The 25,499-nt window shown below is 40.3% G+C and overlaps 1 protein-coding gene across 20 annotated transcripts in view; it reads left to right on the top strand.

Moving 5' to 3' along the window:
• Positions 1 to 25,499, top strand: part of ANK2 (ankyrin 2) — a 474,349-nt gene that overhangs the window by 400,851 nt on the left and 47,999 nt on the right. For 5 of the 20 annotated variants that reach the window (XM_060246896.1, XM_060246912.1, XM_060246905.1 and 2 more), the window contains exons 24-31: positions 2,377 to 2,521; positions 8,077 to 8,179; positions 11,037 to 11,140; positions 18,890 to 19,114; positions 20,569 to 20,667; positions 21,804 to 21,958; positions 22,680 to 22,891; positions 25,126 to 25,330. In XM_060246896.1, coding sequence (XP_060102879.1) covers positions 2,377 to 2,521; positions 8,077 to 8,179; positions 11,037 to 11,140; positions 18,890 to 19,114; positions 20,569 to 20,667; positions 21,804 to 21,958; positions 22,680 to 22,891; positions 25,126 to 25,330 — 1,248 coding nt within the window. Of the gene's footprint in view, positions 1 to 2,376; positions 2,522 to 4,606; positions 4,619 to 8,076; positions 8,180 to 11,036; positions 11,141 to 13,041; positions 13,084 to 14,776; positions 14,813 to 18,889; positions 19,115 to 20,568; positions 20,668 to 21,803; positions 21,959 to 22,679; positions 22,892 to 25,125; positions 25,331 to 25,499 lie in introns of all 20 variants that reach the window. The other 15 variants (XM_060246901.1, XM_060246906.1, XM_060246899.1 and 12 more) reach the window with 9 other exon arrangements.

Raw genomic sequence — 25,499 nt, 5'->3', positions numbered from 1 at the left:
TGCTCCATCTGCTATACTAAAGCAGTTCACTAATGTTCAAAGAGTTATGGCATGTAATATTTTCATTGCACAAATTCTGCAGAAATTTCTCTATATTGTTTTGAATTCAGCCTTAAATGAAAGTAGTTTTTCTGCTACTTCCAGAAAAAACAGCTTTCTTCAATGGTCACTAGAGTTTTGTGGGGGGGAGGGTGTCACATATTGAAGCCAGAAAATATCAGTATTGTGATATTCCTGAATCCCAGCACCGGTATGGTAACGGAATTTGAGATTTTTCAGAAATTTCTAATTTTTTCTGGCTCCATTATACCCTATGAGGACGATTATAGTTAATGGTCCCTGGAGGTTGTAATGGCAAATTGATCTGGGGATATCTGGGGCTCTGTGGGGTGGAAGCACCAAATTTGCAGAATAGCTCTTTGAGGAGTTCCTCTCCTCAAAACAAAACAAGACCAGGTTTCAAAAATATTAAATTAGACCAGGGGTCCAATTCTATGGGCCCCCAAATAAGGTACCCGCATCCATTGATTTCAATGGAGAAAAAAGTGTTTAAAGGGATCATAATACGTTATTTTTTTATTTTTTTCCGGCTTGGGCTTAGCTGAATGCACACCCATAATAGCCACCATACAATGCATTGTACAGGTTAGGGCTTTTTCTTCCCTGGAGGACATATATTCCTGTAATTTTCCCTCTTCAAATAATTGCTAAGAGACAGTTTCTTTATGCTGGTGACCTTGGCAGCCTCCTTTCTCAGCATGTAATGGGGACAGATGTTCATTCTTTCCATTTTAGTGTTCAGTTTCTTAGTGTTCCATATATGCTGCTCAGAACTGTGTGTGGTTGACACAATGTTGTGTTCCTCTGCAATCACTTAACTGCCAATTATTTGGAACATAAACCAGAACACATGGCCAGTCAAAGACGCAATACAGCATGCTCTAATGTACTGGGAAGAGCAGTAGCTATGGCTGCATAGTTTCTCTTGGTTGGTTGTCACTAAGTAGGACTCTGTTACTAGAGGACAAGATACTCCTACTCTGAAACAACCCATCAGTGTCAGCAGTTTCAGGACAGAGACCTCCTCTGGTAACTTTGAGTACAACTCTGCACATGCTTACTCAGAAATAGGTATCACAGTTCAGTGGTGTATGTACTAGGTAAGTGCGCATAGGCTGTCTTCTTTCTCTGCAGGGAGATGAATCCCTGGCACATAAGCTCTCTGCAAGGAGGTTAGGTCAGCAGACTTTGTCAAGTGACACATGGTTAATCATACACACAGAATCATACTACATAAATGAATGTGAAGGAACTTGTCTTTACAGTGTGGTTGAAAGTTGAGAGTCCTATAAGTTTCTCTCTATAAGTTACTCTCACATTCAGGGCTGGTGCAAGAGTTCTTGGCACCCTAGGCCCTGCCCCCATCCCAGGCAGACCCAGGAAGCCAAGAGCAGTGGGGCAGGGTGTGCTCTCCTCTGAGCCCACCTTCCCTTCCCTTCCAAGGGAAGGTGGGTTCAGAGGAGACCTATATGCAAACATGCCAACCCGCTCTCAGCTTCCCAAGTCTGTGCAGAGGTGGTGGAGGCTATTAGAGAAGGAGCCTCCCCAGTTCTTAAGAGAGTTGTGGAGCAATGATGAATTCCCACAAGGAAAGCTGAATTTCCCTTGGACAAAACAAATACCCCCCCGGCATCTTCCTCATCTGCTCATTGGCTAGTTGAGAGGATTGGGGGAGAGAGAAAGAATCCTAGGAGGGACTGGGCAGGGATTGTTACAAGGTTCACTCTTATAGCACGGAAAACATGCTTTGGTTTTATTTGTGCAGATTGTATCCATAGTTTCACTTTTCATTAATGCTACTAGGCATTAGACTTCATTTGTAGTATATTAGAAAGAAAAAATGTGAATTTCTCTCTATCAGTCACAGTCTCAAAATCATAGTGCTTGGAAATGCAAGCATATTTTATGACAAAGTTGTGCAGTATCATAAAAGCTGAAAGGCACTCTCATATGAATAATGACTCAGGAAGGATTTCTGTCAGAGACCAATTATGTCCAAATCACCAAGTGGGGAAAGGAACCCCCCAAAATTTGAAACTAGTCCTACCAGTAATGCACAGAATGGCGTAAAACAATAGACTAATTCAGTGTGAATAGTTTTAGCTTGTGCAAATGTGATTTTTACTTAATGTTACTTGTCTGTGTGTGTTGGCAGCATGTTCTTGATGTCTTTCAGGAGAGACCAATAACTTTCTGGAAGTTTTTTAGTGGAGGTATGAGGTATCCACCTAATATGCCCTTTATTTTTTTCAAAGGCTGAAGGCCTACTTAAATTAATGTATCTCCTGCCTTTGTGTATGTGTGTTTTGGTTCCAGGTGATGACACTATGACAGGAGATGGGGGCGAATACCTTAGGCCAGAAGACCTGAAAGAACTAGGTGATGACTCTTTGCCCAGCAGCCAGTTCTTAGATGGTATGAACTATCTCAGATACAGCCTGGAAGGAGGCCGATCTGACAGGTACTTTTTTACCAAGAATGTGCATGTTATCCTGGTAGATTTATATTCTTTTTCTAAAGTCACTCACTGTCAGACAGAGAAAATTATGTAAATTCAGGTGTGGGGGGAATTTCTTGAGCAATCAGGCTTTCAGCCCATAAAAAGATTATATTCAGTTCATTTGAGAAAAAAACTGGTTATTAACCTTCTTCAGGCACCCTTCCAAATTATATCCCTACTTGTTCAGACATGTGAGGTTATAGAATTTATCTACACTATCACAGTTTCTAATTGAGTGGGTGATATTCTGGTCAGAAGCTGATAGATCATGGGAGGTCACAATTAATGCACTTGACAACAACAAACTTGTTGAAGCTAAGCCAGTATAGATTGGTTTAGTGCCTGAATGGGAGACCAGTTTTAAACAGAAAGTCGGACTTGATGAACACCAAGGTCCTTTCCAGTGCCAACACTTCAGAGATTAGATGTCCTTCATTCTCTAGGCTCCAGGCACCAATGCAGACTCCAAATAGATGCCACAGGAAAGACGTTGCATGAATTTTACAGGACCACATTTCTTGTATCATGCACTTTTGCTCCTATTTGGGTTATGTATCATGCACACAAAATGCATGGCAACCAGTTGCCATTTTTTCATTTTGTGTAAGATTATTAATTGATCCTGCAGTTGTGGTTTCTGAGAATGAGACTGTGCTCAAATGAAAAACATTACCTGAGGAATATCTCCCAAAACACCTTATTTTGCACCTTAACAAAAATATGGCTCCCAGCTGAGAATAATCTTCAACCTGTACTCATAGCTGGCTGGATGGATGGATGGTTGAATGGATGGATGGGAATACATCTATAGTATACTTACATATAGTATATAGTATAGTGCCCAACAACCAGCGTACAGTGATATTATTCACTATTCATAATGTGCTAGTTGTTAGGAAGGAACAACCTTCTATTTAGGATAAGGAGTGAGTGAAAATGTTTGCAACTGGGTTCACATTAGATAACAGGACTGCAGCCTAGTGAAAGTTGCTCCTGACTGACATTGCAGCAGAGGATTCTGAATGCATTCTGGGAAAGTGTTTATCCTAAGAACGCTTTCCTGGGAGTTTTTTTTTTCACAGAGTTGAATTTAGAGCTGGATGTAGATATGCTAAATGAAAATTAGTCTTGACAAGACTGAAGTAATGATTGGCTGCTGGCAAGCCTTTGCCTGAAGGTAAATGAGAGAGGTTAGGGACACCTGCTATTGATGGCATTTGGTTCCCCAATAGAGTCATTGTAAGGAGGTCTACATAGAATCCTATTCATTTCTATTCATTGGGGAATACTGTGAGCACAAGGACTCCTGGACTTCTTACATGAAAATAAAAGGGATCCAGAATACTGATAGCATCCAAATGTCGTACATCCAAAATGTTACGTGCACTGGCTTCCTATACGCATTATAGGAAGACAGACAAGGTGGAGTTCTACCAGGAAAGCTTCTATACAGTGTTGAGCATTCGTCTTCCCTCTCTGTCTGGGATCTCCCTAGTAAGACAAAGTGTGATCATGTAAGACTGATGTCGGTCAACAATTTTCTTGATTTTTAAGGATGATTTTCTTGCTTTTTTAAAAAGTCTTCCACTTTTTAACAGTAAAGCATCATCCTTTTAACTAGGATTGCCAATGGCCAGCTGGGACCTGTGGATTTTCCAGAATTACAACTGATCTTCAGACTACAGAGATCAGTTCCGCTGGAGATAGTGGTTATTTTGGAAGGTGGACTCTATGGCATTATATCCTGCTGAGATTCCCTCCCTTCCCCAAACCCAGCCCTCTTGAGGCTCCACCCCACAAAAAAATCTCCAGGAATTTTCCAACGCAGAGTTGGCAGCCCTACTTCTAACTTTTTCTTAAAGAAATGCTTCTTTACTGCAACAAAAGCAGCCAGTGCAGAGCAATTCAGGAAGTCTCTATTAACAAACTATATTTATTGAACTGTTTTGCTTTGGCATTAGAATGTCTGTTTTTTCTCTCATTTGTAATCATGTTTCCATATGTATCATTTCTCTTTTCCTTCCGTTCTTGGTATGCTTTCCTTAGCACTATGCCCGGGTAGGTATTACATGGCATGAAAAGATTCAGTGCTCCCTCATGGCATCTGTCATTATATAGCGACATCCATATTGCAGGCCTGCTGAAATACTGAGGTTTTTCGTTGGTCAGTTTACAGGAACAAGTATATTACCATGATAATTAAGATTAATAATCTGAACCAAGAATTTACCTCTTGAATATGGCATACTTAGATCTACCAGTTAAAAACAGGCTTTAGAAATAGTCATCAAGTGGATTTCTTGTATCCCATTTCCATTTATTACATAATGGCCTCTATACACAGAAAGAAACTGCTATCTTGACTGAGTTAGTTGTTTACAGAAATTTATAAAGGGACAAAAGAAAGCATTTGTTTCCTTATGTTGTGGAAGCCAGGCCTCATCAGCACTAGAAGCCAAGAATCATGTCAGAGCAGGAGATGGGTCGTCCACTGCTGCTGAGTTCATTGCATTAAGGTTCAGCAAAGTGCTAATTCTAAGCCATAAACAGAGTGGACAGTGCAAAGGTGTTAGAAAATAAAAAAAATCAAGGAGTGGCAACATCCATGTAGTGGAACAACTCCACTGACCTCCAGGCCCTGTTCTGTCTTGCTCTCCAAGGCATTTGGGTACCAGCAGCCATCCACATCTCCACAGTTCAGCAAACAGTTACACTGTTGTTTTAAATGCATGTTGCTTGTTATTACTGGAGCAATAGCATTGATTTTTCATTTGACTGACTTTGCTTATGAAACCTCTGAGCAGCCTTGATAACCCAGACTAGCCTGATCTTGTTATAGCTTGAAAGATAAGCAGGATCATTCATAGTTAGCAGTTGGATAGGAGACAGCAAGAAAGACTGGAGCTGTTATGTAGAAGAAGACAATGACAGATATCTCTTCCCTTGAAAACCCCATGAAGAGGAACTTCATAGGGTTTCAGTGAGTCCGTTGGGACTCTACAGCGTGCTTTTCCTCTGCAGTATGCTACTAGTATATTGAATTTCTTACAGTGGTAGCTTGTTAAAAATGCTGTTCTAGTATGGGCCTAAAACTTTAATGGAATTGTTGGACACCTAGGGACTCCTGTGTCACCATCAGTAGCTTGAAGTCCATATTTTGCATTTATAGGACATGTATGTGCTCTGTGAATCAAATCAGCACAAACTGAATTATAAGGTCATGGAGAGAAAAGCAGATAATATCTTGCAGTGATTTCAACCTAGAATCTCTTTTGAGTGAATGACTAATTGTAACCTATTAAGACATACCATTAAGTGAGCAGCAGGGCCTGCACTTTGGATGTCAAATCCTATGCCAGGCTTGCATGGCATTGCTCTTGATGCTGCAAGTGTTTATAAAGAATGTGGTCTGCTACTGAAGATTTTTTTTTAAGTTTAAAAACCTGAATTGCAAAGACTCATTCAATGTGGCTGTTGTATAATTTACAGAACACTGTTAATACACTTAAAGTGATCAATGTTTGTATTTTGCGATGCTAAGTGGGCCAAATAATTTAAAATTATTATTGTCAGTTTCTGAATAGTAAAAAAATCCCTGATGTTCTGCTACTTTATGCTTTCATAAAGGTTGTCATATTTTTGCTTAATCTGCCATGGCAGGTTTTCAATTCATATAGGCCCAAATGAATCTAAAATTAGTTGTGACTGAAGCCCACTCAAACAAATGGAGGAAGCTGGAAAGAGCTGCATTTAGTCCATCTTATAGCTACATTTATATAATGTTCTGGCTTGAAGATGGTGGTGGTAATGACAAGATCCAACATTCAGAAATATATGCTATAATCACATCAACATCCACAGGAGTACTGTATTCCTTGTCATTCCATGCAAAACTGCAATCATGAGTCACGTAATAATAAATGATAAGAGCAGTGTGTTATATACTGTGCTTCACTTGCACTTGCAGTGAAGCACTTAGATCTATATCCTATATAGAACTGAGATTACAGAAGAAAGTTTGCTGCTTTTTACAATCTGGACTATACCTATAGTGCAGTCCTATAGCCTCTTGTGCCCCTCTCTAAAACTGCTCATGAGGATAGCCGTTATGCAAGAAGGGAGGGGGCAATTTCCATCTGGTTGCAGTCCTCCCCACTTTACATCCCATGCAGCTCCTTGGATCCACAGGAACAGTTTTTCTGGGCACACAGTGAGAAGGTAGCAGCAGCAGAAATCCCTTATATGAACTCACTCTGTGCACAGTACTGTAGGATTCAACACATTGCAGGAAACGTTTGCTGAGTGATAACCGTGGTGAATGTTTCTTATTATGTGACCAATTTTGCATGCATATTTTTATTGTATTTGTGTGGCCTTCCATTATTTTATTCTATAAAATTTTAATATGCAATGTGTTTTGCATAAAATATCTGTTCCTGAGATGTATCCGTTGACAATTAATACTAAATTCATAAATTACACTGGCTGCATAAAGTATGCTATTCAGCTACCAACTATATGCTTGGCATTTCCCCAACATTAGTATATTTCTAGGAATATTGATGACAAGACTTCACATAATCTCTAGTCCAGTCATACACTTCAGTTTTAGAATAAATATTTGAAATACCTTACTTTGTAGCAGGAACTGCAGATCGCTTTGTATGTTTGGTGTTTTTGAGATGGCAGTATTTCAACCAATTAGATTTTGTGTTGTTGTTGGCTTATTTTTAATTTGCACCTCACATTGCTACTGTAAATGTAAATGGTTTTCTCTAGTGGTGTGTGTACATATGAAAGTGACAGTGCTTTTGTATTTGTTGCTTATTTGTCAGTGCTGTTTTGTGTAAAAAAGAGTACAATGGCATTAAGCACATGGCTGACATAGATCATTTCTATGTGTACCTTCCACGGGGGGAAATATCCTTTACCTTTGGCATTCACCAAACTCTTATCAGTTGTTGTTGCTTTTGGTTTTCCTGGATAATTACTTTAAATTATGAATGATAAACAATATTTTTTTCAACAAAGTAAAGCAGGTATTCTCTTTGTTATTACATTTAAGTATAAGGGTATTGTAATTTGTAAAACGCGGGGTTTATCTGTTTTATCTGTTTTAAATACGGATCCCTTTATATGTTTAGCTATTGTAATTTGTTGGATCTACTATTGGAAGCCGCCCTGAGCCACTTGTGGGAAGGGCGGGATACAAATCTTAAATAAATAAATAAAATAAATAAAAATAAAAAGTTATTTTTAGTCTGAAGAGCAAACAATTTGTGATTCTGTTGGATTCCATTAGAATCAATAGAGAATGACAGGCATGGCTGAGGACCCAGTTAGAATGCTAGCATAAAATACTGTACATTTTTTTTTTTACTGAACCATTAAAATCACCCCCCTGGAAGTTACACTGTATTTGCTAATAGCGCGCTTTTTTCACTCCCTTGCTGTGTTCACAATACCATCTTCACAACACCATCTGATAAATGCTGATAACATTGCCAACCTACCAGCCTGCGATCCTTCAGTTCAGACAGGTCCCATACGCTGAGCCACACCTCCTACATGAGGGACAGTACCATGATCGATGACACAGTCATCATCCCCAGCCACCAGGTGAGATTTTTATGGTCCTTTCACAGACCTGCTATAATGGTAATTTTACTTTTGCTATCCGTAATTTGTCATTTTGCATTTTTACAATCCAAACTACACCTACAGTGCAGTCCTATACTCCAATCTAAGCCTATTGACTGGCGTAATTATGCATAGGATTACCGTGCAAGCAACTCTCTCAGTGTATTCTACAAGTAATTATTTTATTTGGGGCTTGTCCAGGTTCATAATTCTATTTGAATCGATTTCTCATACCTTTCAAAACATTATAAGCCCACTTTAAACACAGTAGTTGTATAAACAGAAATTAAATTAACAGAATTCTGGTTTTGCGACTAACCAATGTCCATATTCTCTGTGACGAAATCTTTACATTATATTTTGTATGCTTCTTTCCATCTCTATGGTCATTTTGTTTGGCAGAGGCTATATTTGAAACAACATAGCTATAAAACAAAATGTCACTATGTTTATACAAAACATCCTTTGAAATAATATGCTATGTATGTAAAGAGACGTTTACCTATGTAGCAGTCGTATCACAGTTTGTAATAGCAATGATATACATTATTTTTCTGAATTTAATCTCTTGGGTCCAGCTAGGCTTTTTGCTAATTCTTGGCCAATCCTTTCCATAGTACAACCCCTGCCCGATATGGCTTTTGTCCACAGAGATCCCATGATTTCCAGAAAAGCCTTTGTGGTGGCCAAAGGTAGTTCTCCCCTTTTTAATTAAGGGAAAAGCTGGTTGGACCCCACCTAATGACATCAACAAATCTGTGCATATGCCGCCTCGCCGATATAGGGGTGAGGGGGTCTGCCTTACAATGGCTCTCCTCCTTCCTCGAGGATCGGGGACAAAGGGTGGCAATTGGTGGCGAGCGGTCCCGGAGGCGCACACTGGATTGTGGAGTGCCTCAGGGGGCAGTTCTCTCACCAATATTATTCAATATCTATATGCGCCCTCTTGCCCAGATTGCCAAGAGATATGGACTTGGGTGCCATCAATATGCAGATGACACCCAACTCTATCTGCTGATGGACGGCCGGCCTGACTGCGTCCCTGAGAATTTAGACCGGGCCTTGCAGGATATGGCAACGTGGTTGAGGGAGAGTGGGCTGAAACTGAATCCAGCGAAGACAGAAGTCCTTTGTCTGGGTCGGGGCGCCCGGGAAGGGGAAATACCTCTGCCAGTCTTCGACGGGGCGCCGCTGAAAGCGGCGCACCGGGTTAGGAGTCTGGGAGTTCTACTGGAGCCTTCATTATCAATGGAGGCCCAGATAGCAGCCACTGCCAAGTCAGCCTTTTTCCATTTGAGGCGGGCAAGGCAGTTGGCTCCCTTCCTAGAGCGCCAAGACCTGGCAACGGTACTTCATGCAACGGTCATCTCGAGACTGGATTACTGTAATGCCCTCTACATGGGGCTGCCTCTGTACCGAACCCGGAGGCTGCAGCTGGCGCAGAACGTTGCTGGGGCTCCCTAAATGGGAGCACATACGGCCTGGGCTGCGCGAGCTGCACTGGCTGCCGGTTATATTCCAGGTTCGTTACAAAGTGCTGGTCATTACCTTTAAAGCCCTATATGGTCGAGGACCTGTCTACCTTAGGGACCGTCTTTCCCCATATGAACCCCAGAGAGCACTGAGGTCAGCTGGAAAAAACTTGTTGACCACCCCCGGACCAAGAGAGGTGAAGCTGCAATGCACCCGCAATCGGGCCTTCTCCTCTGTAGCCCCGAACCTATGGAACCAACTTCCAGAGGAAATGCGGGCCCTGCGGGACCTTGATCAATTCCGCAGGGCCTGCAAAACTTTCCTCTTTCGACTGGCTTTCGCTGACGAAGAAAGTAGTTGCTAATGATTGCCGCCATCATAAAAAAGAACAAGCAGCATTAGCACTTTTATTATTAATTAATTAATTAATTTTAAATTTATCAGAATTTTAATGTTAAATGTAACTTTGTTTTTTGTATAACTGAATGATGTTGTCAGCCGCCCTGAGCCTGCTCCGGCGGGGAGGGCGGGATATAAATAAAATTACCTACCTACCTACCTACATTCTAACTAGGTTTTCTGATGAAATGCAACAGTTCTGCAACACTTCCCTCCAACTGCAGATTTTCAGTTTACTGCCCTTGGTAGTCCTTGGGGTGGTGTGGTGGTGGGGTCTGATGATAACTGAATGCCTGATTTTGGGGCCACAACAGGCTGCATCAGAAATTTGGGGGGGGGGCACTTAAACAAGTTGTGCGGTGTTCACACTAGAGCCAAGCTTGTGTGATATTCAAGATGCATCAAAGTAACAAATGACAGAATCAGTAAAGAAACTTAAGAAGGTTAAAATATATACAAAATATATACAAAATATTAAAAGGTTAAAATATATACAAAAATATTATATTGGTACAAAAATTGTTAGAATGTGGCAAAATATTGTTCCATCCCCCCAAAAAAATTATGAATGGTAATTATAATAACTCAAAACTTCTAAATTTTCTTCTCCATTCTTCTTTAAGATGCGGTTATTTCACCAGTTCTACAATATTGCCCATTTTATGTTGCCGGTTTTTGTAGTAGGTGCTAGTGTAAAGAAATATACTATTTAACTGGCATTAAAAGTTTTGTTGTTCTTCATAAATACCATAGAAAGGCTTGGTATTATTTTAATAGACCTTTCCAGCAGGATTTAAGAGCTGATTGTTAATATATGAATTCCCGCCCCCCAACCTCATATTTCAAAGTTTCTCATATCTGTTAGTGAACCAAGCCTTTCCCTGGAATTGAAATTTGACACTTTTTGCTTGGTTCAGTTGGATGCTGTAGATAAAAACTATCTTACATTGTTTTGCATTTCCAGGTGTCCACACTTGCTAAAGAAGGTGAGAGAACTTCATATCGCTTAAGCTGGAGTCCTGACAATCTGGACAATGTTACTATTTCTGCTAGCCCTATTCATTCTGGGTAAGTAATTGAGAGCAGAAGTCAGAGGTAGATAATTTCTAAGATCTCAAAAGTCTGAACTAATGCTAAGTTTATATGCAAGTATTACCCAGTTACTGTCTGAATGCAAAAGTTCTAACCATTCTGGTTAAAGAGCTCACCCACACATTAAGTTTAAATCAGTTTCAAACAGATCTAACCATTATGTATTTCCCACAGAACCCTGGGAATTGTGGTTTCTTATTGGAGGAGCATTCTCAGTGTATTCACAAAAGATCATTGCCCGGAGTTCCTTTGGTATAATCCACAGTAGTTAAATATGTTTGAAACTACCTACAATTATTAATGTGAATATGCCTTAAACTACATCAAAGATACCTGAATATAGTTGCAAACTGGCCTTTCTATCTATATGTTTACTAGCAAGCTGCAAGATTTTTAAAGAAAGGTCAGTACCTTCAGAAAGTGAAGCTTTTGTGTCAGCTGACGGCTTCCGGTTTTGCTAGCTTTGTCCTGGTACTATTTTATAGAAGTAGCATTTCAGATTGGTAGCAGCTTTGAGAACATCTTCAGTGGTTTACAGGTAAAGGACTGAATAGAGTGAATAATTAAAGACAGTTCAGGGCTTAGGAAAGGCTTTCTCTCTGCTGAGCACACAAAGCAGGTTAGAGGGGCATGTTCTTAGCCTGTGCCATTGCCCAGGTGAAGCTGCTTTTCCACTGATGTAAATAAGGAAATCTGCTCTCATAGGGCTTCAGAATGTGCAGTGGAGCACCCACTGCACTCATAATTGGACCTGTGTGCAGAAAACACAAATAAAACATAAAGTAAACTATTGTTTACTTATGTCATATAACTGTTTAACCCAGTATTATAAAATGTGCTCCTGGGTCACGGACAGAATTTTTAAATGACCAGTTATAGGGAAATAACTTGATTAGTAGTTTTTGGAGGTATGATTTATTAATATGATTGTTGCAGTCTGCATTATTTATTTATTTATTTATTTAAAGATTTTGGTGGACAATTCATTTACATTGGCATCGTTTCATAACTGAATGTGATACTATGCCACAAATAACATAGGGGGGTTTTCCATTTTGATGCCCTGGAGTACAGTTTAAAAACCTGAAAGTTAATTTCTAACAGGCTTGCAGATATAAAGGATTTGGATATGTATCTGATTTGAATGGAGTGGCGGTGGCAGTTTGTGGGAGGAAAGAGGCTGAAATAACAGATGGGTTTTACATCAGTACTGACGTATTCTGACATGTGGAAAGTTCATCAGTTGACAGCTGTGTGTTTGGTATTAGACATCATGTCTGACATTAGTCAGATTTTTAAAAAAGATTACAACACCATACTAAGCCAAAAATATAGAGTTTTAGTTAATTTTACCCAATAAAAATAAGTATTTGATATATGGGATGCCATATGCAAAGCCACTAGATACAATTTGTCCTGATCCAGTGAATGTGAGGGTAACATCTTCCGCAGCAAAGGAATACAGACACAGTTTGTTCCACTGAAATGAATTTAAAAGGGTTAGGCAGGTGAGCTACATGTATGCATTACAGCTCATTCCTGGAATGTTGGATGAGACTGGAAGTCTGGATTGTTCAGAGTTGATCTCTGCTCATGTGGTAGGTTAGCAAGGGCTAGATTGGGTATAATTTTTTTTATGATGAAAGAAAGTGCTTACAATAGGGTTGTACTTTTGGAATCTTGTAATGGCTGCTACCAAACAGTTAATATTTAATTTGAAGTGTTTCAATAGTGAAAAGTTGGCTTAGTACAATTTATTGTTTAGAATCCTTGAATTTTTAAAGTTTGCCTAATTTGGCATCAGGGAATAGGGAGAGTGAAGTGGTAGTGAAGAACCAGTATTTAAATTGACAAATAATTAGAGTTATCATTCTTAGCTGCCTGTCTTCAAAAAAGGAGATTGGATCATTGCTAACAAGGTAAACAACATTTCTTGTTTTTCTCCAATATGGTGTCTCCCGTCTCCCTCCAAATGGCAGTGAAAACAGGACCTAGCAGCTACCAGCTAAAAGTTATCAACACCAATTTTAAATAAAACATGTCTTATCATTTGAAAAGCCATCTCCTGTTTTTTAACATGTTAATATGAAGTAGTAAATATTTGGATTGGGAAGTCCCACATACAGCAGTGTAACATGGGAAGAAGGGATTTAAGGAAGATTGTGTGAGAAAACACAAGTTGTAGTCGCTCTGCTTATGAAAGGGAGAACTGTAATGTTAGCATCAGATGAAACATTGAAAAACAAATAAGATCAGCATAAGAGCAACTTAAATAATAAAAAGATGTAAGAGCTTTGAACACTTAAATCTGGAATGGAAATTGTACCAGGCACGCAATAACAAGTTGACAGCTAATGGGTTTTCCAGAAAGAAAACTGGTAAGAGTGGAGGAGGGATATCGGTTCCATCCTAATTAAGACACAAACGATACAAGATGTTTTTAATCAGTTGGGTTCAGTGTCTCCACAGTATTCCATGCACAGGCAGCTCCAAAGTGGGACAAATAAAATTTCCCCTAGGGCTGTTTCAGCTCAGGAAAACAGTGCCATTGAAAGCCCCCCCTCCCCATGCACTGTGGTCCTAAGCCGAATTGGAGCCCTGCAGACTCTTGAAACACCTTTCCTCCATCCTCTGTATGGCTACAGGGAAAACAATCCGGTCCAGATGTAATGCAGTTTGGCTCTTTAAATTCCCATGCTTTTCAACCTCAGTCTTTTTAATGTGACCAAATTCTTTATGGAACTGAATTTCAGATATACAACTGAAAAGGTTTGGATATCCTGTAAGTTCAGCATTAATGCCATCTAATGTATGATTGCTATCATGCTGGAGGGTGGGTGGGTAGGGGGCTCTTAAAAACCATGACACAAAATAATTCTTCTGCAAATATAGGTAAATGAAGACAAAAATTATATGCTATGGGTCCACCATATGGAGACCACCAAAAAGCTCTTAGCTTTGCTTGGCATTGTAAAATGTGAATAAAGCTGAGGAAGCTCTTATTCTGTTCTCCAGCCAAGCAGCTGTCACTTGGAGTACATAAGGCTGTATGGTGGTGCTGTATCATATGTGCTGGGTGCAGTGATCAGTAGAGGGAACTGCTTTTTTAGGTGAAGAAAGCAGGAGTCAAATGCACCTTTAAGATCAACAAAGTTTTATTCGGAACATAAACTTCCATGTGCTAAAAACACACTTCTTCAGGTTACAGAAGAAGTGTAATTGAAGAAGTGTGCTTTTAGCACACAAATGCTTACATTCTGAATAAAACTCTGTTGGTCTTAAAGATGAACTTGTCTCCTGCTTTGTTCAACAGCTTCAGACCAACATAGCTACCCATTGCTTTTTTTGGTGGCATCCAGATGGGGATGGAAGAACATTTGGATCTATCCCATGTTCCTAAAGTACTCACATTCAACATAGACTTCAAGGATATGCAGAGGGTCATCTGTTTCATGCAATCTTTGCTCCTGTATATACTCTCTGTAATCTATGTTAACATAGTCACTTTAAATCATTCCATTAGTAGGTAAAATCATCTTTTCTTCTTCCTTTTATTTCATTTATCCATTCTTTCTTTCTTTTTGTTCTGCTAAATTATCTCTTCTGTTGCAGCCGCTCCTCTCCATGTTTTGACCATGACAACAGCAGGTGAACTTATATATAATTTCATTTTTAATATTTTCTTTCACCCTTCCTCATCTTCTTTGTCCATCCACTTCAGGATGCTCTGGTACACTGATACCATTCATTGCTTAGCATAGGAGGAGATGTCTGTCTTTAGAACACATGGCTATTGCCATTATTTAAGAACTCCCTTTGTAGGAAAGTGTTTAGTATAGACTAACCCATAAGAAGCCTCCAAAATGTTCTCAAATGAAATTCTGTTCTTACAGCACTCTAAAACACAGTTTGTAAGAAATCTGATATCTGAATGTACTGATTGGAAATGTAGTTTAGATTTTATGATTATTGAAAGACTTGTAACATTTCTAGAAAAAACAACATTTACTCTGCAATTAAATAGGCTATAGAACATGATTTCAAAGGGTGTATATTGCAGACTATTGGTCCTATTTCTGCTTTTCATCAGAAACTTCTTGCTTTCATCAAGTAATAAGATGTAGCCAGTTTGGAAATTTTTCAAACTATTAAACTCTCATTTCAGGCTTCACTTAGTGCATAACTTTGCAGACAATGTAGCTTGGGCTTAGTATGACAAAAATCAGTTTATGTTACTTTCTGTAACCATCAAAGTTTCTACTCTCATGAAGCTTAAGTAAGCATTTGATTGGTCTCTTTGTTTTTACCGCCTCTATAAAATTTTGCCCCTCTATTTGTATGCTCAGTAAATGCTGAAGCAACCTGATGAACCTGTTTTGTGGTTAATATTCCCTGCTGTGACTAACTCTTACCGCTGCTATCTCCTTGTTTCCTGCATCATACAGTAATTTTGATTAACTGGAAGACAGAACTGTGGTCTCCAGCTATGTGACAAGAAGAATGCCTGCCTGCCCAACTAACTCTTAACACACCATCCTGTCCGAACTGATTGCATTTATGAGTGGTGGGGCATATTGTGTTTGAGCTTCCATTTGAGGTGTAAGAAGGGCATAAGCAAGGCTTCCTTTGCTCTGTCGGGATTACGTTTGCATGGCTGTACAACTTAGAGCTAAGGAAGCATCTAGCTTATATTTATCACTAGATGCCAATCTTCTGTTTACCCTTCTGTATGCTCCGCTTCATATAGAGGAATTGCCTGCTGCCGTCAACAACCCTTCTCTCACAGAATGGCTTTGCTTATTCGGTTACTTGCTTACAGACCTACCAGACCAGCTCCTTTGAGTGTGTGTGTGTGTGTGTGTGTGTAGCTAGGGTTGCCAGTCCGCAGTTGGGGGCAGGGGATCCCCTGGTTTGGAGACCTTCCCCTAGGTTTAGGATTCTCAGAAAGTAGGGAGGGGGGAGGAAATATCCCCTGGGCACTCCATTATACCTTATGAAAACTGCTTCCCATAGGGCCTAATGGAGAATCAATCTGTGGGTACTTAGGGCTTGAGGGGGAGCTGTTTGTTGAGGTAGAGGCACCAAATTTTAAGCATAGCATTTGGTGCCTCTCCTCAAAAAAATCCCCATATTTCAAAAAACATTGAGCCAGTGAGTCCAGTTCTATGAGCCCCCAAAGAAGGTGCCCCCATCCTCCATTATTTTCAAATGGAGAGAAGGAATTTAAAAGAAACACAGTCCTTTTAAATGTGTTGGCCAGAACTCCATTCAGAGTTCAATTGTGCTTGTCACACTTTGTTCCTGGCTCCACCCTCAAAGCCTCCTGGCTCTACCCCCAGTGTCCCCAGATATTTCCTGAGTTGGACCTGGCAACCCTAGACACACACTTTGATATTTTATGGTGTCTATTTTATTATAACAGCAGCAGACAATAGAAAAAAAGCGGCTCTGCAGCTCTGAAATGAAACCTTTCTGGAAAATCTTGTTTGGTCTTTCCTATTGTACACATTGTGTTAAAGATGTAGGTTTTTTCTCTAGATGATTATGATCTGAAGTGTGATATTCCCCTTACTTTCTGAAGAATATTTTCAATGTTTCCCGCACACACACACACACATCCCAATGTAGATATTAATAGGCAAGAGTTGCACTGGGGAAATTCCTAGAGAAGGGCAGTAGAAAATCCGGGATGTATGGCATGATTCAAGGTGGCCAGCAGTGGGCTCCCGATTGTCATCCTCATGATTTGCTTGGACTATTGGGTTGAGAGCCAGTTTGATGTAGTGGTTAAGTGCGCGGACTCTTATCTGGGAGAACCGGGTTTGATCCCTCACTCCTCCACTTACAGCTTCTGGAATGGCTTTGGGTTAGCCATAGCTCTTGTAGGAGTTGTCCTTGAAAGGGCAGCTGCTGTGAGAGCCCTCTGAACCCCACCCATCTCACAAGGTGTCTGTTATTGGGGGAGAAGATATAGGAGATTGTAAGCCGCTCTGGGTCTCTGATTCAGAGGTCGTTTTCGCACTCACCTCCAGCCGGCGCGACCCCCCTCTTCACTAAATGCCGCGGAGCAGCCTTTTGCGCCGGAAACTCCCGTCGCAAAAGCCGCTCAAACGTAAATCGCCAAAAAGCAGTTTGGCGTTTGCGCGGCTTTTGCGACGGGAGTTTCCAGCGCAAAAGGCTGCTCCGCAGCATTTAGTGCGAAATCCGCGCAGATCCTGCGCGGTGAAGAGGGGGGTCGCGCCAGCTGGAGGTGAGTGCAAAAACGACCAGAGAGAAGAGCAGGGTATAAATCTGCAGTCTTCTTCTAATTATGTGTGGAACCAACTGGGAAAAGGCTGAAGGGTGATGCAAAAAGGACAGATTGCATTTCTTGTTGATATAAAGTATTTACAAAATATATTTATATAAAGCATGCACAGATTTTGTTTTACTGGTGCTGAGGAAGCAAGGAAAGAAAAGGGGAACCAAATCAGCTGAGATGAAGCACTAGGGACAGCATTTGTCCATCCACTCAGTAGTAACCCATCATATGGTCACACATCCATACACACTTTGGTATTTACCAGAGTGTCTTGCTAATTTAAAAATTTAAATCTAGATGGCTGCTTAATCTTCTTCATTTGTATTAGGAAACAGTATAAGGCTATGATCCAGATACAGATTTTTAAAAGGCCCACAAGCTTTAATGGACATTGCAATTGCAACTGCCTAGAATATTTGCTTAACGGGAAATCCCTTCCAGCAAACTGGACTCAGTAACTTCCTTCTCCAAGGGAAAAAGACTTTCTCTATTGAATGGATGGAGAAGCAGAAGAACATCATGGAATGCAAACCAGGCCTTGAATTCAGCAGGAGCTCACAGGAGAGCAGCTCCTGAACCTTTCTAAGGGTTCCCCTCCTCCTCTCCGCCTACATACCTTGTCCATTGAATAGTAGGTTCAGCTGCATAACAATTCCTGGATGAGCTCCACTACCTATTTTTCTATAAAATGACCCCTGATGCATCCTATAATGTATGATTGGCATAATCTTTAGCTAACAACCCACCCCCCTAAAAATCCTGCTAAATTTCTTCCTATCTACAATATCCTGTACTTTATTTCTGATTTACTGAATGCTTTTTGTACTCAAATTAATATGAATGTGTAATAACAGCTTCATTTATTACACTGAAAGCAGAAATATATCCAATAGCATGGATCACTTTGTTCAGGATGACTACAATGCATTGTGTGCGCAATTCTATAATTAAAGACACTAGAATACTGTTGGTATGAATATCAACATGTGCTCCCACGCCTACACACAGCTTTTTTCTGGGGGAACGTGGCAGAACAGAGTTCTGGAACCTTTGAGGAAGCATGATTCTAAAAAAAATAAAAGTTCATGAGGGGCACCTGTATGCTTCTCCTTCATTTCCCTCTTGAGAGTTCCAGCACCTCTTTTTCCAGAAAAAAAAGCCCTGTGTTTGTATGTGTGGGGTACAGTTTTGCTTTTACTAAAAATAATTATTGTGGCAATTAGTCAGAGGTTTTCTCAAGTTGGGAGCATGGGGCAGCAACACACATGCAGAGAGACATACATATGCCTTAATAGTGGTATCTTTGACCAACAGAAACAGTCAGTATGTAAAGACATAGTGTATTAAACTGAAAGAAAAATGTATAGTAGCTTGCATTCAGATTTGCTTCCCCATCATGCCTAATACTCCTTCCCAATTTTCAGTTTCCTGGTCAGTTTCATGGTGGATGCTCGAGGTGGAGCTATGCGGGGTTGCAGGCACAATGGTCTTCGAATCATTATTCCACCGCGGAAATGCACTGCTCCAACACGAGTCACCTGCAGGCTGGTCAAGCGCCACAGACTGGCCACTATGCCCCCCATGGTGGAAGGAGAAGGTTTGGCTAGCCGTCTGATTGAAGTGGGACCCTCTGGCGCTCAGTTCCTTGGGTAAGACTTTTTGATTGCTGAAAAGAAAACCACCTGAAATAAATCATTTCTATTATTTGTGATAATAAATGGTTCTGCACTTCAGCAGTAGATGTGAAAAAATTGTGGCAAATTTGTGATAAGAGTGATGGCTCTCCAAGGTGAAACTCTGTTAGGCCAGCATTAATGTGGTTAGCTTGTATGCCTTTTAAATTAAAGTGCCAAAGCTACAATTTAAGGTTTGGTGTGCTTCCTGGAGTAAGCCTTGCTTGATCTGTGTTGAGCTGTTAAAGCAGATAGTTAATGAGATATTTCACTTCTAAGTTTGGATAACAAATAGTATCTGTTGTTGGAGAAGCAAATTAAATTCTCTTGAAAGAAACAGCACAACCTGAAGCTCCTTTCAAGAAGGATTTATGTTCTCTTCATGGGTGTTTTTAGTCACAGTTTGGGACTGCCTGGGAAGCACAAACCTGTGATTTTTCTGGGTCTGTGGCAGTAGCACAACTTGAATATTTTCCATCAACCTAGATTTGTTTTAGCATTTTTTTCTGCTGAAACTAGCAGTGTAGTACTTTTATTTTATGAATAATTTCTCATTACTAATGGTGGCATCCAAAGAATGGATGATCAAAGGAAACCCTTCTGCTTAGAGTGAATGGCTTCAGCTGCAAACAGACAAAAGGATGAAGATGCAAAAGGGGAACAGCTTAAAATCTGTTGTGAAGCAAATCAAACATGCTAAAGACCTATCACCCCCAAGTTAATCAGCCAATTATTTCTTAATCAATATGAGCTCAAGTGGATAGCATTTGAGAAAGAATTGGATGTGATTTAACAACTCAGTCTACAGTGTGAGAAAGGGTGGGGAAACCATCAGTCATTCCCCCACCCACCCCATTTTGCTGTTGCTGCATTTTATTAAAGGAATACTGATCTATAGATAGATATACATCCATAAGGAAGGGGATCCCTCTAACACTTACATGAAATTACATTTTTCAGTTCTTCCTTTGCCTCTATTTACCTGCTTCTTCTCCTTCCAATAGAGTCACAGTGTGCTCCACATTTCCCCCCATTCTCAGTCAAGGAATGTCAATGAAAACTCAGTGTGATAGGAGTTTTCATGCTGTTTCTCGAGGCCTTGTCTTGTATTGCTGGGCACTTTTCTGGGTGGCGTCCTGGCAGTGAAATCAGAGCCACTGAACACTTCTTGCCAAGCCAAATCTTAATTGAAGTACACCTGTATAGCGACTGGATCTTGCTCCCATTAATGCAAAGAAACATTAATGAGGACATAATAAGGTTTGGAGTCATGGGGGCTCATTTTGTTGACTCTAAAGAAATCAAGGCAGAAACCTGTTCAGTGTACAGCCTAATTCCACTCTGAGCAGACAGTGGCAATGGGTCCTGGAAAAAGAAAACATAAAGCATATTTATTTTCTTTCTTTCACTGCTGCTTTGGATGTACTCAGTAAACTTCACCTGCCTACGGCTCCTCCCCCACTTAATGAGGGAGAAAGTTTGGTCAGCCGAATCCTTCAGCTGGGGCCTCCTGGGACCAAATTTCTTGGGTAGGAGAGACTTAAAAACAAATTGATGGATGCTGGCCTCCCCATTCTTCTCCTTCTGCAATATTATTTATTATGTCACTGTGCACATGATATTGTCCCTTTCTATGATTTTAAATTTTGTATACCCAACCTTTAGTAGATCATTTTCCGGCCCCTGTGACACGTCGTTTTTGTTTTGGTGATATGTTTGTACCTTTTGTTAAAGTTCCTTGACCTCTGTTTTTGTTTTAGCATGAAAACTTCTTAGTTGTAAATTGTACCAGTTGTTATTGCTGTTATGTATTCTGTGTCTGTAGCAAAGCAACCTGGATTGGAACAGAAGGAATCTACTGTAAACTTCTCCTTTCTTTCTTTCTTTTTTTGCCTCCATTGCCACCAAAATAGGAGCAATATGTTATATGTTGCATATAACATGGTACCTAGCATGATGACATCTGCATTCAGAATGGCCGATGTGATTTGTTTAGTTAAGACTATTGAATGCAATATATTCATATTTTTAACCAAAGTGGATAATATAAGCTATAATGAATATATATATATGTATATATATTCCATATGTTCACTAAAGAGCAAAATTTTGATCTTTGAACTAGTAGAAATGCAGAGCCTTTGTATGTTGGGCTTTTTTTTCTTTAGTTATCAATTGTGCCAAATACGACAATGGAACCAAAACGCTGATTTACTATCAGTACAAATTAATGACTATTATGCTGTGTGTTTCTTGAGTAGGTCTGTTTTTTCCACTAGTATAAGATCATAACTTTTCTTGAAGGTGTTCATATAGATATATGCAGACAACAGTAGATTCTGCATGACAGTGTGATTGCGCAGGCTTCCATGCATCAAAACAATAGTTCAATTGTGAGGATCTTAGTAAAGAAAGAACAAACCTGCAGACCCCATACCAACCCCAGCCCTTTTAGCCGGTTCTAAAGCAACAGGAAGGATTCATTGGTCCTACTACAACAAGCCACAATGCCAATGAGCTACTCATGTGCATTTTTTGGGATTGCATTCAGGAATGGCAAAGAAGCAGGTAGAATTCCAGGTCACTTTGTAACAGACTGAACAAATCCGTATCTAGTTGTTTCCTCATTGCTACATTTTATTAATATGCTGTGTTGCTGCAATAGGCCTGTGATCGTTGAGATCCCTCACTTTGCGGCTCTGCGTGGGAAAGAAAGGGAACTGGTGATCCTGCGCAGTGAGAATGGAGACAACTGGAAGGAACATTTCTGTGAATATACAGAGGATGAACTGAATGAAATCCTAAATGGGATGGATGAAGGTACAAGGAGCATGGAAAAATTGAAAGCCACAGAAAGGAAATAAAAGTAGCTTTTCTCGTTTTTAGCTATTCTGCTACCTCAAATAATTTGCTATATGTTTCTTCTGCTCATTCTCATATTGCTAACTCTCCTCCAGGCCAACTTGTTTAATGCCCTGTCGTTCAATGGAAAGAAAGAGGACCATACCCAGGTTCAAGTCCAGTAACATTGGTCGTCAACCCACAAGTTCCTTCTGCTTAGTTTGCATGTTGTACACTGCCCTGAGCTCTGTTTTTACAAGTGAAGATGGTTTAAAATCCAAATAAATAAATAAATAGGACTGCCTTCTGCCACCATTTGTGGCATCAGTAGGGAAAGATGAGCAAAACATTACAGGGATCACTGCAGGCTATGGGGAAAGTACTCCCAATTTTACTGGAATTTTAAGTGGGCTTTCCCTCTATATTTTCCCTCTTTTATGAATTAATATCCAATTTTTCCTGCACCAAGATTGGGTTCTCTATTTGAAATCAAAATTACATAACATTGTTGGATATTGTCAAATTTCTCTACTTATTATAACCCAAGCAAACAATGTATAGACAGTTAGGAGAACTTTCTATTCACCCTTCATTTATTTTCACATTTTGTAAAATGTCTTTGTAATTTTTTTCATTCTGGAAATGTCATTGTTTACAATATTAAATAAATATTGTTTAACTGCATTCTCTTTTTACTCAGTCCTTGACACTCCTGAAGAGTTGGAGAAGAAACGCATTTGCCGTATCATCACTCGGGACTTCCCACAATACTTTGCTGTAGTATCCCGTATCAAACAAGACAGTAACCTGATTGGACCCGAGGGAGGTGTGCTAAGCAGTACAGTAGTGCCTCAAGTCCAGGCTGTCTTTCCAGAAGGAGCACTAACAAAGCGCATTCGTGTTGGTCTGCAGGTATGGATGTCTTCATTTCAGTTCAAGCAATTGTGGAATGGAGAATATTTCCTCTATAAATTACTTAAACATTTGAAGCACTACCTGGAGCAAATTAAGCACCAGAGCAAAGTAGTGAACATTTAAATATACATACTTATTTGTACCAAAATAATCCATGTTGAGTTTGCTAGTATATGACTTTCTATATTTAATTTTTTGCACCAGTTAACTTCTTTCAAAAAGTGTAAACTCTTGTAAGCCAAAATGCCCTCAAAATGAGGTTGGAGAATTGTCAGGTGGGCACCTGGCTTAGTCAGTATCTTTTTACCTGTGTATACAGGATTCCACGTCCAGAAAATAATGCTTAAAAATATTAGGGATTCTAATTAAGTAAAACAATTAAAAGAAAAATATAGGCTTCCATACAAGATAAAATACTCATAAAATCATACACATAGTCCTAAGAAAAATAGATAGAGAGATAGGGGAACACGTGGGTAGACGAACAAGGTGATATTTACCGATCGTAGTCTTCAAGGAAGGCTCCAATGGCGACAAGCGAGGAAGTGGGAGAAGGGACCCGAAATTGATCAGGAATCAGGGATGGATCTATGCAGCGGAAGTTGGGATACTGCTAGAAGCACACCTTTGGGTAGCTAGTCCACAGATTATAAGGACTCTCTTGAGCACTTAGGGGATGAGAGGTACGAGGAAGGAGGAAGGTGGTCTGCTGATGCATGACCTCCCAAAAAGGGGAGGTTTTGCAGTGACCATAAGGGCTGGACTACTGCGACAACCAATAGAAAGTTCATTGGTGGCACCTAATTGGGTGCTTGCTCTTGACCAATGGACTTGCTTGGATCCTGGATACCTGAGTGAACTTTCAGGTTGAAATGGACCAAGGGGAGGCTCCAAAATGACAGTTGGGGAGAAGAATAGAGGAGATTACTGGGTGGGGAGATACTTAAGACTATTAGATTTATCTAAAAGGGTGACAATAGAGAGTCAAATCATGGCCTAGGTAACACCCAGTTTGTACAAAGGAACTTGGCTCTGGCTGAAGATGGTCTTCCTCTTCTGTCTTCTCCTTGGCACCAGTCTTTGTCTTGAGTTCCGTCAAACAAAGAAAGTGGCGGTTGGACGATTAACCACTCCTGGGGTGGGTAGGTTGCTTGCAGGCACGGGTGACATCTGGTGTGTACGTGAGCCGTTCGCTTCGCTGGAATGGAGTCAAGCCTGGTAGGAAGATGGCTGCGTGTGGTGTTAGCCCTCCACAGTGGATTCCATGGTCAGCGCTTCAAAACCATTCACCTGGATAGCTCTTGGCAGTGCAGTTTCCTCCGTTCCATGGCTTGGATAGACGTCATACGGAACGACAGGAAGTCTTCCGTTCTCCTGGTGGACACTCTTGTACCTGCCTTGAGTGCCTTTGTAGCATTATGGCTGCTTGTACTGCATAAGTCCCTTTTGCCCCTGGATAGGTTTACTCACACTCTCTGGCCAGATGTGTGCGAGTCACTTCTCCAGGTGCTCTGGCAACCAAGCTGGTGATTTAAGATGTTCTGTAAGGGGGTTTTCCCCTCACATTCTGTAATCCCAGCATAATTCACATGGAAATCTGAATTTGCACTGGTAAAATGTTTGTAAAGTACAATGAAAGGACTGGTTAGTTAAATTTTTCATGAAGCATTATTCTGGGTATAAGCTTTCCTGTGCATGCACATTTCCTTACAAGCAAAATAAAACTTTGTTTGTCTTAAGGGTGCCCTTGGACACAAACATTGCTCTTCTGCTTCAAACTAACATGGCTAGCCACCTGAATCTATCTTCATGTTATATGCTGTAATTAATGACACAACAATATAAAGCCCTACAGCTTGTCACTCCTTTTCATAGTTCCTTTCATTCACCAGCTCCTAAGTGCCTTCTCTATTTTCTTATGATTTTAAGCTGCAACTGGCAATTGGGGTGATGCCTCATGCTGCTGCTTCTGGATAAGGAACAGTGTGCAAAAATAATGCCAGAAGTTAGAAACAGCAGAACGAGTAATACCCCAGCTACCAGTCCCAATGTGAAAGGGTCAAGAAAAACACCTAAGGGAACAGATGAGCAGCCAAGGAATGAAGATTAGTGGCAGGTAGCAGAAAAAAGGAAAGGAAGGTAAAGGAAGCTGTTGGATAATGAAGTGGTGTTGGTTGGTAATAGGTGATCATTTATATATATATTTTCCCTTTGTTCATGTCTTTGTATAGGCTCAACCTATGCACAATGAACTTATAAGGAAGATTTTAGGCAACAAAGCTACATTCAGCCCTATAGTTACATTGGAACCCAGGAGAAGAAAATTCCATAAGCCAATAACAATGACTATTCCTGTCCCAAAAGCTTCTAGTGATGTCATGATTAATGGATATGGGGGTGAAACACCCACACTAAGACTACTGTGCAGTATAACAGGTAGGCTTATGAAATACCTTGATAGCCCTCTGCAGGATGGTGACATTATAGATTGGTGTTTGTTAGTGCTCATTGTTCACTGAAACTCTTGCTTAGATCATACAGCGAAATGCAATAACCTGGCCCTGGTCTATAGCTGGAATAACAATTTAATGTATAGAAAAGGAAA

The sequence above is a fragment of the Heteronotia binoei genome, chromosome 9 (genome assembly GCF_032191835.1).
Source record: "Heteronotia binoei isolate CCM8104 ecotype False Entrance Well chromosome 9, APGP_CSIRO_Hbin_v1, whole genome shotgun sequence".
Taxonomy (NCBI): domain Eukaryota; kingdom Metazoa; phylum Chordata; class Lepidosauria; order Squamata; family Gekkonidae; genus Heteronotia; species Heteronotia binoei.
The sequence above is the reverse complement of the archived record's forward strand: the minus strand, read 5'-3'. Positions and strand labels throughout refer to the sequence as shown.